Source organism: Euphorbia lathyris, chromosome 9, assembly GCF_963576675.1.
Source record: "Euphorbia lathyris chromosome 9, ddEupLath1.1, whole genome shotgun sequence".
Classification (NCBI taxonomy): Eukaryota; Viridiplantae; Streptophyta; class Magnoliopsida; order Malpighiales; family Euphorbiaceae; genus Euphorbia; species Euphorbia lathyris.
In genome coordinates this window covers 43070332-43080996 of record NC_088918.1, presented here as the reverse complement: position 1 = coordinate 43080996, position 10665 = coordinate 43070332, and the positions used below count along the sequence as shown (strand labels likewise).

Sequence of the window (10665 nt, the reverse complement as noted above, 5' to 3'; positions counted from 1 at the left end):
TTTCAGTCGTCATGTCTCTTCTATATCTATCGGATTTTTTCAATTGGAGATATCAAAATCTAAATTCTCCAAATTCTTAAAGAAAATGCTATTAATACAATTTATCAATGGAAACACTCCTAAATAAATCTGAATCTCTTAATAAAGTAAAAACAAAATTATAAGACTATATTATTTGAAGTAAGAACAAAACTATAAGATTATATTATAAGAGTATAAAAAACAAAACTAATACATAATTAAAATTAAAGGTCGATGAGAACTTTGATATTCAGTGGCCAATGAATATAATGATAGAACCTACCTATCTTGCTTTATATATAGGTTTATTTGTGACTTTTGGATTTTATTTGTTTTGTGTTTTTTCATCTTCCTTGTAACTGTCTCTCTTTTGTTACTTTAATTAATGAGCTAGTAATTGATAATAAATAATGTGTTAATATAGTACTCATAATATATAGATAATTAAAAGTTAAAACGCATTAACCCATTTATTAACTCGTTTATTTTCTTTGCTCTTAGAATGTCAACTCATCTAAAACACTTCTTTTAAATTCTATATGCTTCCACTATTATATATAAACCATGTTTGATAAAGAGCTTTTTGGGGCAACATTAGAGGTTTGAGCAACTTTAGAGGTTTTGATTAGTCAAACATCTAATAGTGGTGTTTGATGGAGAGAGGCTTGAAAGAGTTTACTGGATCCCAAAAAGCTAATTTTGAAAAAGCTAATTTTATGAGCTTTTTCAATTAGCTTATTGCTCCATATCTTTTGGAGGATATTTTTACCCCTATTTACTACCATCTAATCCGAAATAAAGACTTTACCATATCCGTATTTGTCATTTTATACAAACAGCTATTAACAATCAGCTAAGTTTTACCAAACAAGTTTACACAATCAGCTAGTCAAATCAGCCAATAAAAATGGTAATCAACTAACAGCTAATGTAATCAGTTATCAACTAACAACTATTTGTCAAACAGTACTATAGGCCATGTTTGGTAGAAAAAACTTTTTGGGATAAAATTAGAGATTTGAGTTACTTTAGAGATTTTGACTAGTTAAATCTCTAATAGTGGTGTTTGGTGAAGAGATGTTTGAAAGAGTTTATTGGGTAAAAAAAATTAATTTTGAAAAAGACTGATTTTAAGAGCTTTTTCAATTAGCTTGTTGCTCAATCTCTTCTCAAAAAAAAATAATAAATTAAAGTTGTTTAGTTTTATTGTAACTATGAGGGAAAAAAAATGTAAATAAAAAATAAAAAACTCCGACCTGCCGGATTCGAACCAGCGGCCTAAGGATGGCTTTCAAGGCTTACACCTACTACAGTCCTCCGCTCTACCAACTGAGCTAAGGTCGGATGATGACGATTATTGAATTTTAATTTATAGATTGAAAAGGAAAGTGGGCAAAAAGATTCTCATAGACTAGGGTTTTAGCATTTATTCACTGTATATTATATATATATATATATATATGTTTGTCCAGCACTTCCATCTGCGCAACTTCTTTTTAACGCTGAGAGATTGCGTTCATTTTCCGATCGTTGTATATGGCTGCCAACCCAACTTAACCATTTTCGTCCCATTCCTGATTAGTAATTTATGGTTTTGATTGTTTAGCTAATTACAGGAACTAGTCAAGTATTTCTCACCTAAAATCCCCTTTTCCACTATCAGTATATCTGACTTGGTTGTCATCTACAGGTTTGGTTTCCTTTATTTCTTTTCGAATCTCGATCTGTAAATTGTGTTATGATTTGATTCATTGATTGATTTGTTGGTATTTGTTTTAGGATTTTTGATCGGTTGGAAAAATGGCGGCTGCAGCCCAGCTTCGTTGCTCTATTTTTTCAAGGGAATACTCGACATCTTCTCAGAATCACCGAATTTCCAATCCCGTTTCTTTCCCATTTTCTACTCCTCAAAACCACTCTCTGCGCCTCCTTCCTCGCCCCAAACTTGCCACTCCCGAGCTTTCATTCTCTGGAGGTAACGGAAGCAATGGAATTGGCCGTGGCTACGGTGGTGGTGCCGGGGGCGGAGACAGCGGAAGTTGGAGTGGTGATTCAAATTCCGATAGTTCATCATCATCATCTTCAGGATTCGGGATTCTTGGTCTGTTTTTAAATGGATGGAGATCTAGAGTGGCTGCAGATCCACAGTTTCCTTTCAAGGTTCTAATGGAGGAACTGGTTGGTGTTTCGGCGTGTGTTCTGGGCGATATGGCTTCTCGCCCTAATTTTGGACTGAACGAGTTGGATTTCGTTTTCTCAACTCTGGTGGTTGGCTCAATACTAAATTTCACTCTGATGTATCTATTGGCCCCAACAGCATCAGCTACGGCGGCCGGTCTTCCGGCCATCTTCGCCAATTGTCCGGCCAGTCACATGTTTGAGCCCGGCGCTTTCAGCGTGGTTAACAGATTGGGGACTTTTGTGTACAAAGGCACAATCTTTGCAGCAGTGGGATTCGCTGCTGGACTAGTTGGTACTGCACTATCGAATGGGTTGCTAACAGTGAGGAAGAAAATGGATCCAAGTTTTGAAACGCCAAACAAGGCGCCGCCGACGGTGTTAAACGCCATGACATGGGCGCTTCATATGGGTATTAGCAGTAATTTGAGATATCAAACCCTTAACGGAGTGGAGTTTTTGCTGGAGAAATGGCTTTCTCCGGTGGCTTTCAAGACATCGGTGGTTGGTCTTAGAATGATGAACAATGTTCTTGGAGGAATGTCGTTTGTTATATTGGCAAGAATGACTGGATCACAGAAATCAATTGCTGCTGAGAATGGTTCAGCTGCAGACAAGGCAAAAATTGCTTGATGGAGCCACCAATAATTAGTCGATTCATCAAATTTTTTTTTTGTTGTTGTTTTTTTTGTATATGTAATAAAAATCCAACATGAGTCTTTTCTAGGATGTGTTGTTTTGTTGTTGTTGTTGAGGGAGAATGATTGAAATTGAGACAACCACCTGAATTTTGTTGATCTGTGTTGTCTTGGTCTATTTGAATTGATTAATCGCACGGTTGAAAATGTTGGTTTGGTTTGGTGGACCTTAGCTGCTCCCAAGTCAAGTCGGCATTTAGAAGAGATCATACAAAACAGTGTAAAACTTTAGGGGAAAGCATCTCTAACTGTTTATTATGTTAATTGAAGATGAACTTCCAATCTTATTTGCTGTCTACAAACGTAATGTTATTGCTAATGCAAATCTATGCGTGTCTGTTTGTATTTAATTGACGTTTTTCAGAGAATTTCTTAAAAGTTAAGAAACTCAAACAATTGACTAATTTACCCACGCTAGAAATTACACAAAAAAAAGTCATTAAGATTAGGAGCTATCCCATTTTAATAAAAGTTTTTGAGAATTTCACAAAAATTAAGAAACTACAATGACTAATTTATCCAAGTTGGAAATTAGGAAAAATCATTAAGATGAGTTGTGCATTTATGGAATATATAGAAAACAAAAACGAGAAAAATACCTTCATCAAAAAAAAAAAAATACCATAATGTTTCTAAAACGCCTTTTATTTGGGGACATTTTTTTTTTTTTTTTGACTTAAAACGTCTATTAAAATGGGACGGAGGCTAAGAATTAAAAACAGGAAATTGTGCTTTCCTGTCAGAAGGTTGCAATTTGCAAATACAAAACTTGTAGTATTCTAAGAAGTTCCCCATACATACATAGAGATGGAAATTCAATACAAAGCCTATGAAGCACCGATTCACATTCCCCCTGTTTCCTCTATTGTCAAGGGGAGTGAGAAAGAAAAAAATATTGAAGATAATGTATGTGTATAATACAATGGAATGACATTGACATACAAGTAAAATCATCCTCTAAATGATCTAATCTACAGTTGTTTTGTGTATATTTGTCCCAAAATGAGCTTGTCATCGGACAGCTTCTGGAGCAGAATTGCAGTAAGGAGTGTGCAAGCAAACCAATTTAGTGCACATTAAACAGAGAGTAGCAAATCCAATTCCGATTACAACCCCAAATCCACCTTTCCTTTTATCCAACATTATTGCTCTATCCGTTATTCTCCAAAAGCTAGGAACCAATCCCCCACATGCTATAACCATTATGTGATCCAGACCACTGTAGTCTATTCCAGCTAGTATAGCTCCAATAGCAGACATTGGACCCACGAATCCAATCAAAGCTGCTGCTGCCACCGCACTCTGCCAGCTGTCTGTAGCACCCAAGATGCAGCTAGCAACAGCAGCACCACGGGGAAGTCCATGTAGGGAGACAGGAAGAACCATGTGCCGACCAAGTCCATAAGCTTTTGGTGCAGCAACTCCTAGTGCAAGCCCCTCAGCCAATGCATGAAAAGCAACTGTTGTGCATGAAAGGAATGATTGAAGGGTGTGGACACTTATTGGAAACCCAGCTGCTAAAGGTAAATTATTTGCTGATGCCTTTTTCCTGCTGGCAACACTCAAAATGCTGGAGCTGAAAACACGAACAAATCCTGCGCCCCCAGCAAGCAAGAAGAAAAGGGGGATAATCCCCATCTTTGAGGACATAAGTAACTGCAATGGTCGCCAGGCGCCAAGGACAAAGGCCATGCCAGATGCTGCACCCATGAGAAGAGCATGCTGAAGACGGAATACAAGAGCCAATGTTACAAGAATGAATCCACCAAGCAATGGCCCAAGGCCAAAAAGCAATGAAACAAAGAAGCCAGAAGCATCATCTGAGCTGCATTGTATAAAAATAAAATTTAGTTGAAAATATTACATTAGTTATATGGCAAGACAACAACAAACCAATCAATTTTAACACACAACCAACTGATGCTTGTTGGCAAGAAATAATGAATCCTTCAAAGGGAGGAGTAAGATAATTAGTGAGATGGCATTTCAACAATTTCCGAAGTTAGTTTGAACATGTTGAGGGAACATGTAAAATAATAGCGAAACATTAAGCAAAAAGCAGTGTTGCTACTTCGTACATGTACACACTACACATACTAGGTACGGACTCACTTGTAGTCATGGCTGAATTGTTGAAACATAGTGCTTAGTGCTTCCATAAATGCAACAGAAATTGTTGCTGCTGAGGCCACTTGAGAAGATGAGGCTTCCTGCAACCAAAAGGTCAAACCAAAAGATTTTTCGGATAAAACATAAACTGGATATTAACTGAAGCAAATTTGAAGTTCACATTTAAAAATCTTGTTTGTTAAAAATTTCAAGGTTGCTTCTTTGCCACTCACTGAAAAATACTGAACAATCACATTAAATGAACTGCAAGTTCCACTCTTCTCTAAAATAAGACTCGAATCATACTAAATAAAAAAAAAATATATATAACAGACAAGCAGGAGACCAAGGCTAATGAAAAGATGCAAATATGCAAGGACGGAACTCGTATAATAGCGACATGCTTCAATCAACAGTCTTATGCAATCATACTACAAATATCTATCTGAAATGAACTACATAGTATCATGTGAAGGCCAGTAAAAAAGTTCAAGAGAAAATCTACTAAATATGAGAGCTATTATGCCCACCTCTCATTGCCTTTCTTGCGCTCTCATCTGAGTCCTACCAACCAATAGTAGTCCTTTTTCAGTTCAGTGTTCACATCACATGTTATATCAGCAGGAATTTTAAAGATATGACAAACTGTCGCATACAAAATTTTAGATGTACTATAGATTTACATAAAACTACATCAAAAGCAGTCTAAATGCTCAAAATGAAACTCTGTCCTCGAACCACAATGGATTGAACCCAATATACACTAATTTAGGGAGACAGCTAACCTTAAAAGCATCAGGAAGCACTTCAGCAACAACCATCCAGATCATACATCCAGCAGCAAAACCAGTGCAGAAAGGCAGGAATTTGTTAAATGCATCAGCACATATGAACGAGGGAACAGCTACAAGAGGCTGCAATAAATAAACCGATATGTTGACAATAGAGAAGCTACAAATATCTCATTGTACATAAGAAATTTTACCCAGTAAGCGATTGATTACTTGCATCTTGCATCCTTATGAAATTGTCAGTTTGACATAAAGGAAACAAATAACAACCTCCCACATAGAAATAGAATAACGAGTATCCATAGTTGTTAAAGGCGCAAGGCGCACTAAGGCGCTGAGGGGTCCTGGAGCCTAGGCTCAAGGCGCAATGCAAGGCGCGCGCCTGAGGAACACGAGGCACAGAAAATAAAAAAATATATATACTCTATTACTAGTTAAAGCATAAACCAAAAAAACACACTTATGACCACATAAACAAAACAAAACCACATAAAAACATAATACTAAATCATAAATGTCAAAAACACCAAGTTAAGTTCATACTTCATACTCAGAGACATTAAAATATACTTAACGTCTTAACCTAAGTACCTAACTAATGCTACTAAACTAATAACCGTTCATTGTCAATCAAAAAGAACACACAAAACAGGAGGAGACATTAACATATACTTACTGTTGCAGTTTCTGTTTGAGTGGAGGAGACTCTAGATCAAGGGTAGCTTAATCTTATTTAAATTAGATTAGTGGTTGAGATTAATTAACCATTTTTTTTTACACAAAACAGTAAAAAAAAAGTAACCCTAGTGAAAACAGTATACACTGAGGCGCGCCTTGATTCAGGCTCCGAGGCCCAGGTGAGGCGCACAAGGCGAGAGTCTTTTAACAGCCTCACTTTGTGCAATCAAGGCTCACTACCTTGAGCCTTGAGTGAGGCGTGCCTTTAACAACTATGCGAGTATCTGACCATTTCAAGATGTAAATCAGATTGTTTTTTCGTGTTTGACAAGGAAAAATGAATTGAACAGTTCATCATAGTCTATGTTTGTCAACACTCCAACAGGTAGAGAATTAGGCATCAGTGTTTATGTACTCATACTATAGTTTAGATTAAATCATTTACAAGATAGCATTAATTACACAAACCAATACAAAATTCGATACGATTTCACAGGAAAAAGACAAGCTTACTAGCACCACCCTTTGCAATGCCTACATACAATAGGCGACTGTTAAGGATAAAGAGGGGCCGAAGGTTTTAATTAAGGGTCTATACTAGAAAGAAGAAAAGGTTACCTGGTCACATGTAAGGGAGGTGGTGCTATTTTGTCTGTAGTTAGCTAGCCTATTTAATAATGCTGGAAGGAACTAGAAAAGGTATCTTTTATTGTGTTAGTGGTTTTGGGGAAATATCCACCTTTTGGGGATTTCCAGGGGCCTGTCCCTGTGGGTGTTCATACCTTGTTATCAGTGAAGGTAGAGGAGACAAACACTGTAACTTGATATACCCATATTATAATATAACAAATAGTCTCTGTTTCTTAAAGTCTTCTTCTTTAGATCTGTGTTATTGTTGAGTTTCTATCAGCGACCCAGTGCAAAACATCTAATTTCTGATCCTTGTGGTTGAAGAAGGGCTTAACTATCAATATTTTGGTAAAGATATTGGTTTGCTTCAACCTGACTCTACATGTGGATACCCAATCCAAACATGGTTACTACTTAATAAGCAATCAAAGGGGAAAAGGATGTCTCTTGATTTGCTTGATTTTGGGTCACCAAAACCTATGAAATGCTTGAACTTCGTTCTTGGAAGAATAACTTCCATAACTTCAACCATAAATCTCAGTCTCACTGTATTCCTTTAGGATGACCACCCAATCACTTACTCGACCAAGGAGAACACTTTTGACTGAAATATAATTAAACCAAGAACTTATAGTGCAATAAGTATCAGCCAAGATAAGGACTTTTGAGACTGGTTGTAAACTTGTAGTTTAAAAAGAATTATAAATGGCATCCCATGGTGATAAACCAATTTTGAAGCAGCAAAAATAAACATTTTACAAAACCAAAAGACGACATGACAGTTCAGCAAATTGCATTATAGTGATATCATGTAATGTAAGACTATTTGAATTGTATTGCCTATTTGAGTTCCTTTTCCAGAAAGCATTTCAATTTTAGTAATTCACAATCTTACATAGAGACCTAAGGGTCCATCACCATGCAAATTGAATTAACCCCAAAATTAATCGAAAACCATGATTTATCACCTGAGGCAAAGATGTGATTACACTCCATAACATTGCATTTTGTGGAGAAACACCTCTCGATGCCAGAACCATACTCACAGCTAATCCCTCTGGAATGTTGTGGACAGCAATGGCCAAAGTTACCAAAAGCCCTTGAGAAAATCCTTTTGAGCCGGCAAAGGACACTCCGACACCAGAGCCCTCTCCAAATGAATGAAGAGTCATAATTCCAATAACTAGAACAACTTTAGTTGCATCAGCACCTTTGATGTCCAACATACTTACTTCCCCATATTGTTCAAGCAACTGCAACGCAAAATTGCAAATCAATCACCAATCACAAACTAAATAATTACAAGGTAAATATCATTTAAGAATTACAGTACACATGAACTTGTCTGTCTAACAAGGATATTATCCAGAATGGCAAAGCATTTCCTTATTAGTTCGGCGAAATAAATTAGGAATAAATGTCAAGAAGCAAAAACAAATTTCAGCTGAGAGGTTAATATACTCAATAATTGAATAACAAGGACTTTAAAAGTTACCTTCTTGCAAAGCAAAATGAAAACACCACCGGATAAAATCCCAATCATAACCCAATTACCAGCACCATGACTCTGTCCTTCCTGTATGAGGTCAAAGCTGGCAGCCAACATCACACCAGCAGCCATTCCATTGCATAGTCCAGCCCAATGAGGATCTAGCTCTACAAAAAAGAATGGGACTGCACCTAAACCAGTAGCAGCAGCCATGGCCAATGTAAATAATGCAACTGTAGATATTGAAACTCTGTTGTAATTGCCCTTCTTGTCACCCAGTCCACTACTTGTACTCTCAAAATCCATGGAATTCTCTGTACCAGCACCATCTATAACATTTTCCCATACATTTTTATGTGGAGCAGATCTTAGCTTGCCTGAAACTTCACTTTCAGACAATACCAAAATGCAGCCAAAGGACACAATGGAGAACAGAAAAATAAACTGGGCTTTCTTGCATATGAACTCCATTGCACCACTGAAATATCTATTTCTTTAAGAGGACATCATTAACTTTGGTAACTTTCCAACAAAACCTCCACTGCAGATAAATCTCAAATCGTGAAATTTCAGACACCCAAATACCAGTATAATTATCTGCAGTTCACTTCAAAGTAGAATATAAAAATATTAATAAAATTTAGCAAATATTCCTAGTCAGATTATAATAAAAAATATTTAGATAGTAACAATTTTACCCATTGCAATCACACCACATAACTTTAGGCATCAGAATTAAAAGAGTAAATTTTGAACTGATATGATCAATTCAGAACAAATTGTACAGTACCAGGTGATATAACAAAATGCCAACTCTTTCTCAGAAACATATTTCACCAGAACTCAAGCATTTAAAGATTGATTTAATTGAGACGATCTTCCAAACCTGTAACACAATAACATAATGCTATGCTCTCTAGCACAATCGAAGCTCCTAAAGATGCTGAAAACGATGTATTTTCTTAAATGGCACTGTACTCATTTCTCAATTAGGTTGCTCATATCAAATTGAACCAGAAAGTGAAATTACACACATCTAAATGAGGTTCAAAACATTCTTCTTAATCCACAACCTAGCAAAGAGAATAAAAGCAAATCTAAAGGGCGAAATCCTTAGAAATTCATTGTATAGATAATAACAGCTAAGAAATGCAAATCAAAATATCCAATATACTCCTACAGTTTCTCAGCAAACAAACAAAACACCGAGAATTCTAAATCGTACGACAATCCAAAAAGTCATACCGCGGAAAGAAAAAGTCGTCGTCGATGCGATGCCCCTTAGAAATTCTAATACAGAGATAGAATTAAAAGGGGGGAGATGGCAAATCGAATAAACCCTCTCCTCTCCTCTACTTCCTTGTTTTTGAGAGATTTTAGAAATTTTCTTTTCAAAAGAAAATGTTTTCTAGTTGTTTTCTTAACCTTTTCTACGGCGTAGCACGTTGTTTTTCTTTACTATTATCCCTCAAAACCTGCAACATCAAATCCTAATTAATCATTTTGTTAATTATAGAAACAAAATCATTTTGTTATTTCCAATCCAAATATCTTTATCATTTTACATTTTTTTTTAAACCTTAATAAATATTTTTCATATCTATTACCCCTCCATTCTATTATATAAATCGTTTTAATGTATTTCACACAAATTAAGAAATACAATTAATATAAAGTTAAGTTAATAATAATTTATATTGGTTAACTAAAAAAATTCTTATTCGTGCCATGGTTGAAGAAGGTATGTTAAAAACACATGGATCAGGATAAAAAATTTAATGCTTCGATTGAAAAACTAAACTAAAAATTCTTGAAATACTAGAATGACTTATATTTGAGAAAAAAACCAATTCATTAGAATGACTTATATAAGGGAACATAGGCAATATATATCTATCCATAAAACTCACACATAATATTTCTATAAGAGTATCACATCACCTAAATAATGAAATGTCATTTTCATAAAATTTTTATTTAAAAGAAATATGTTTTTTTTTTAAGAAAAAAGAAATATGTTTTAAATAATATTTTTTCACTTTTCAATTAATAAATTTTTATTAATTACACA

The 10665-nt window shown here is 35.5% G+C and overlaps 2 protein-coding genes and 1 non-coding gene across 5 annotated transcripts; 1 reads left to right on the top strand and 2 right to left on the bottom strand.

The window, feature by feature from the left end:
* Positions 1–1271: 1271 nt before the first annotated feature.
* TRNAY-GUA (transfer RNA tyrosine (anticodon GUA)) lies at positions 1272–1365 on the bottom strand. The gene is made up of 2 exons: positions 1329–1365; positions 1272–1307 (listed from the first exon to the last, which is right to left on the bottom strand). It is a non-coding gene; the product is annotated as a tRNA-Tyr (tRNA).
* A 120-nt stretch (positions 1366–1485) lies between these two features.
* On the top strand, positions 1486–2996 carry LOC136206759 (protein RETICULATA-RELATED 3, chloroplastic). Its single transcript, XM_065997916.1, has 2 exons — positions 1486–1711; positions 1801–2996. Exon 2 carries the CDS (start codon positions 1822–1824, stop codon positions 2830–2832), a length of 1011 nt encoding a protein of 336 aa, XP_065853988.1. The 5' UTR covers positions 1486–1711; positions 1801–1821; the 3' UTR covers positions 2833–2996.
* Positions 2997–3674: 678 nt separating this feature from the next.
* On the bottom strand, positions 3675–10072 carry LOC136205433 (putative zinc transporter At3g08650). 3 transcript variants are annotated; one of them, XM_065996020.1, is made up of 6 exons: positions 9840–10072; positions 8601–9201; positions 8074–8358; positions 5792–5920; positions 5010–5107; positions 3675–4722 (listed from the first exon to the last, which is right to left on the bottom strand). In XM_065996020.1, exons 2-6 carry the CDS (start codon positions 9063–9065, stop codon positions 3909–3911), a joined length of 1791 nt encoding a protein of 596 aa, XP_065852092.1. In that variant the 5' UTR covers positions 9066–9201; positions 9840–10072; the 3' UTR covers positions 3675–3908. The 3 variants fall into 3 exon arrangements, with proteins under 3 accessions (XP_065852092.1, XP_065852093.1, XP_065852094.1); XM_065996021.1 differs by having other exon boundaries at positions 8601–9191; XM_065996022.1 differs by having other exon boundaries at positions 8601–9135.
* Positions 10073–10665: the final 593 nt, after the last annotated feature.

Bases quoted from the DNA above. Each gene is read 5' to 3' on its own strand.
- LOC136206759 (XM_065997916.1), top strand. From the start codon at position 1,822: ATGGCGGCTGCAGCCCAGCTTCGTTGCTCTATTTTTTCAAGGGAATAC.
- LOC136205433 (XM_065996020.1), bottom strand. From the start codon at position 9,065: ATGGAGTTCATATGCAAGAAAGCCCAGTTTATTTTTCTGTTCTCCATT. The intron at 8,359-8,600 runs GTAACTTTTAAA...TTTGCGTTGCAG, and splicing joins TCATTTTGCTTTGCAAGAAG to TTGCTTGAACAATATGGGGA. The intron at 5,108-5,791 runs GTTAGCTGTCTC...TTTTGGTTGCAG, and splicing joins TGCTTCCTGATGCTTTTAAG to GAAGCCTCATCTTCTCAAGT.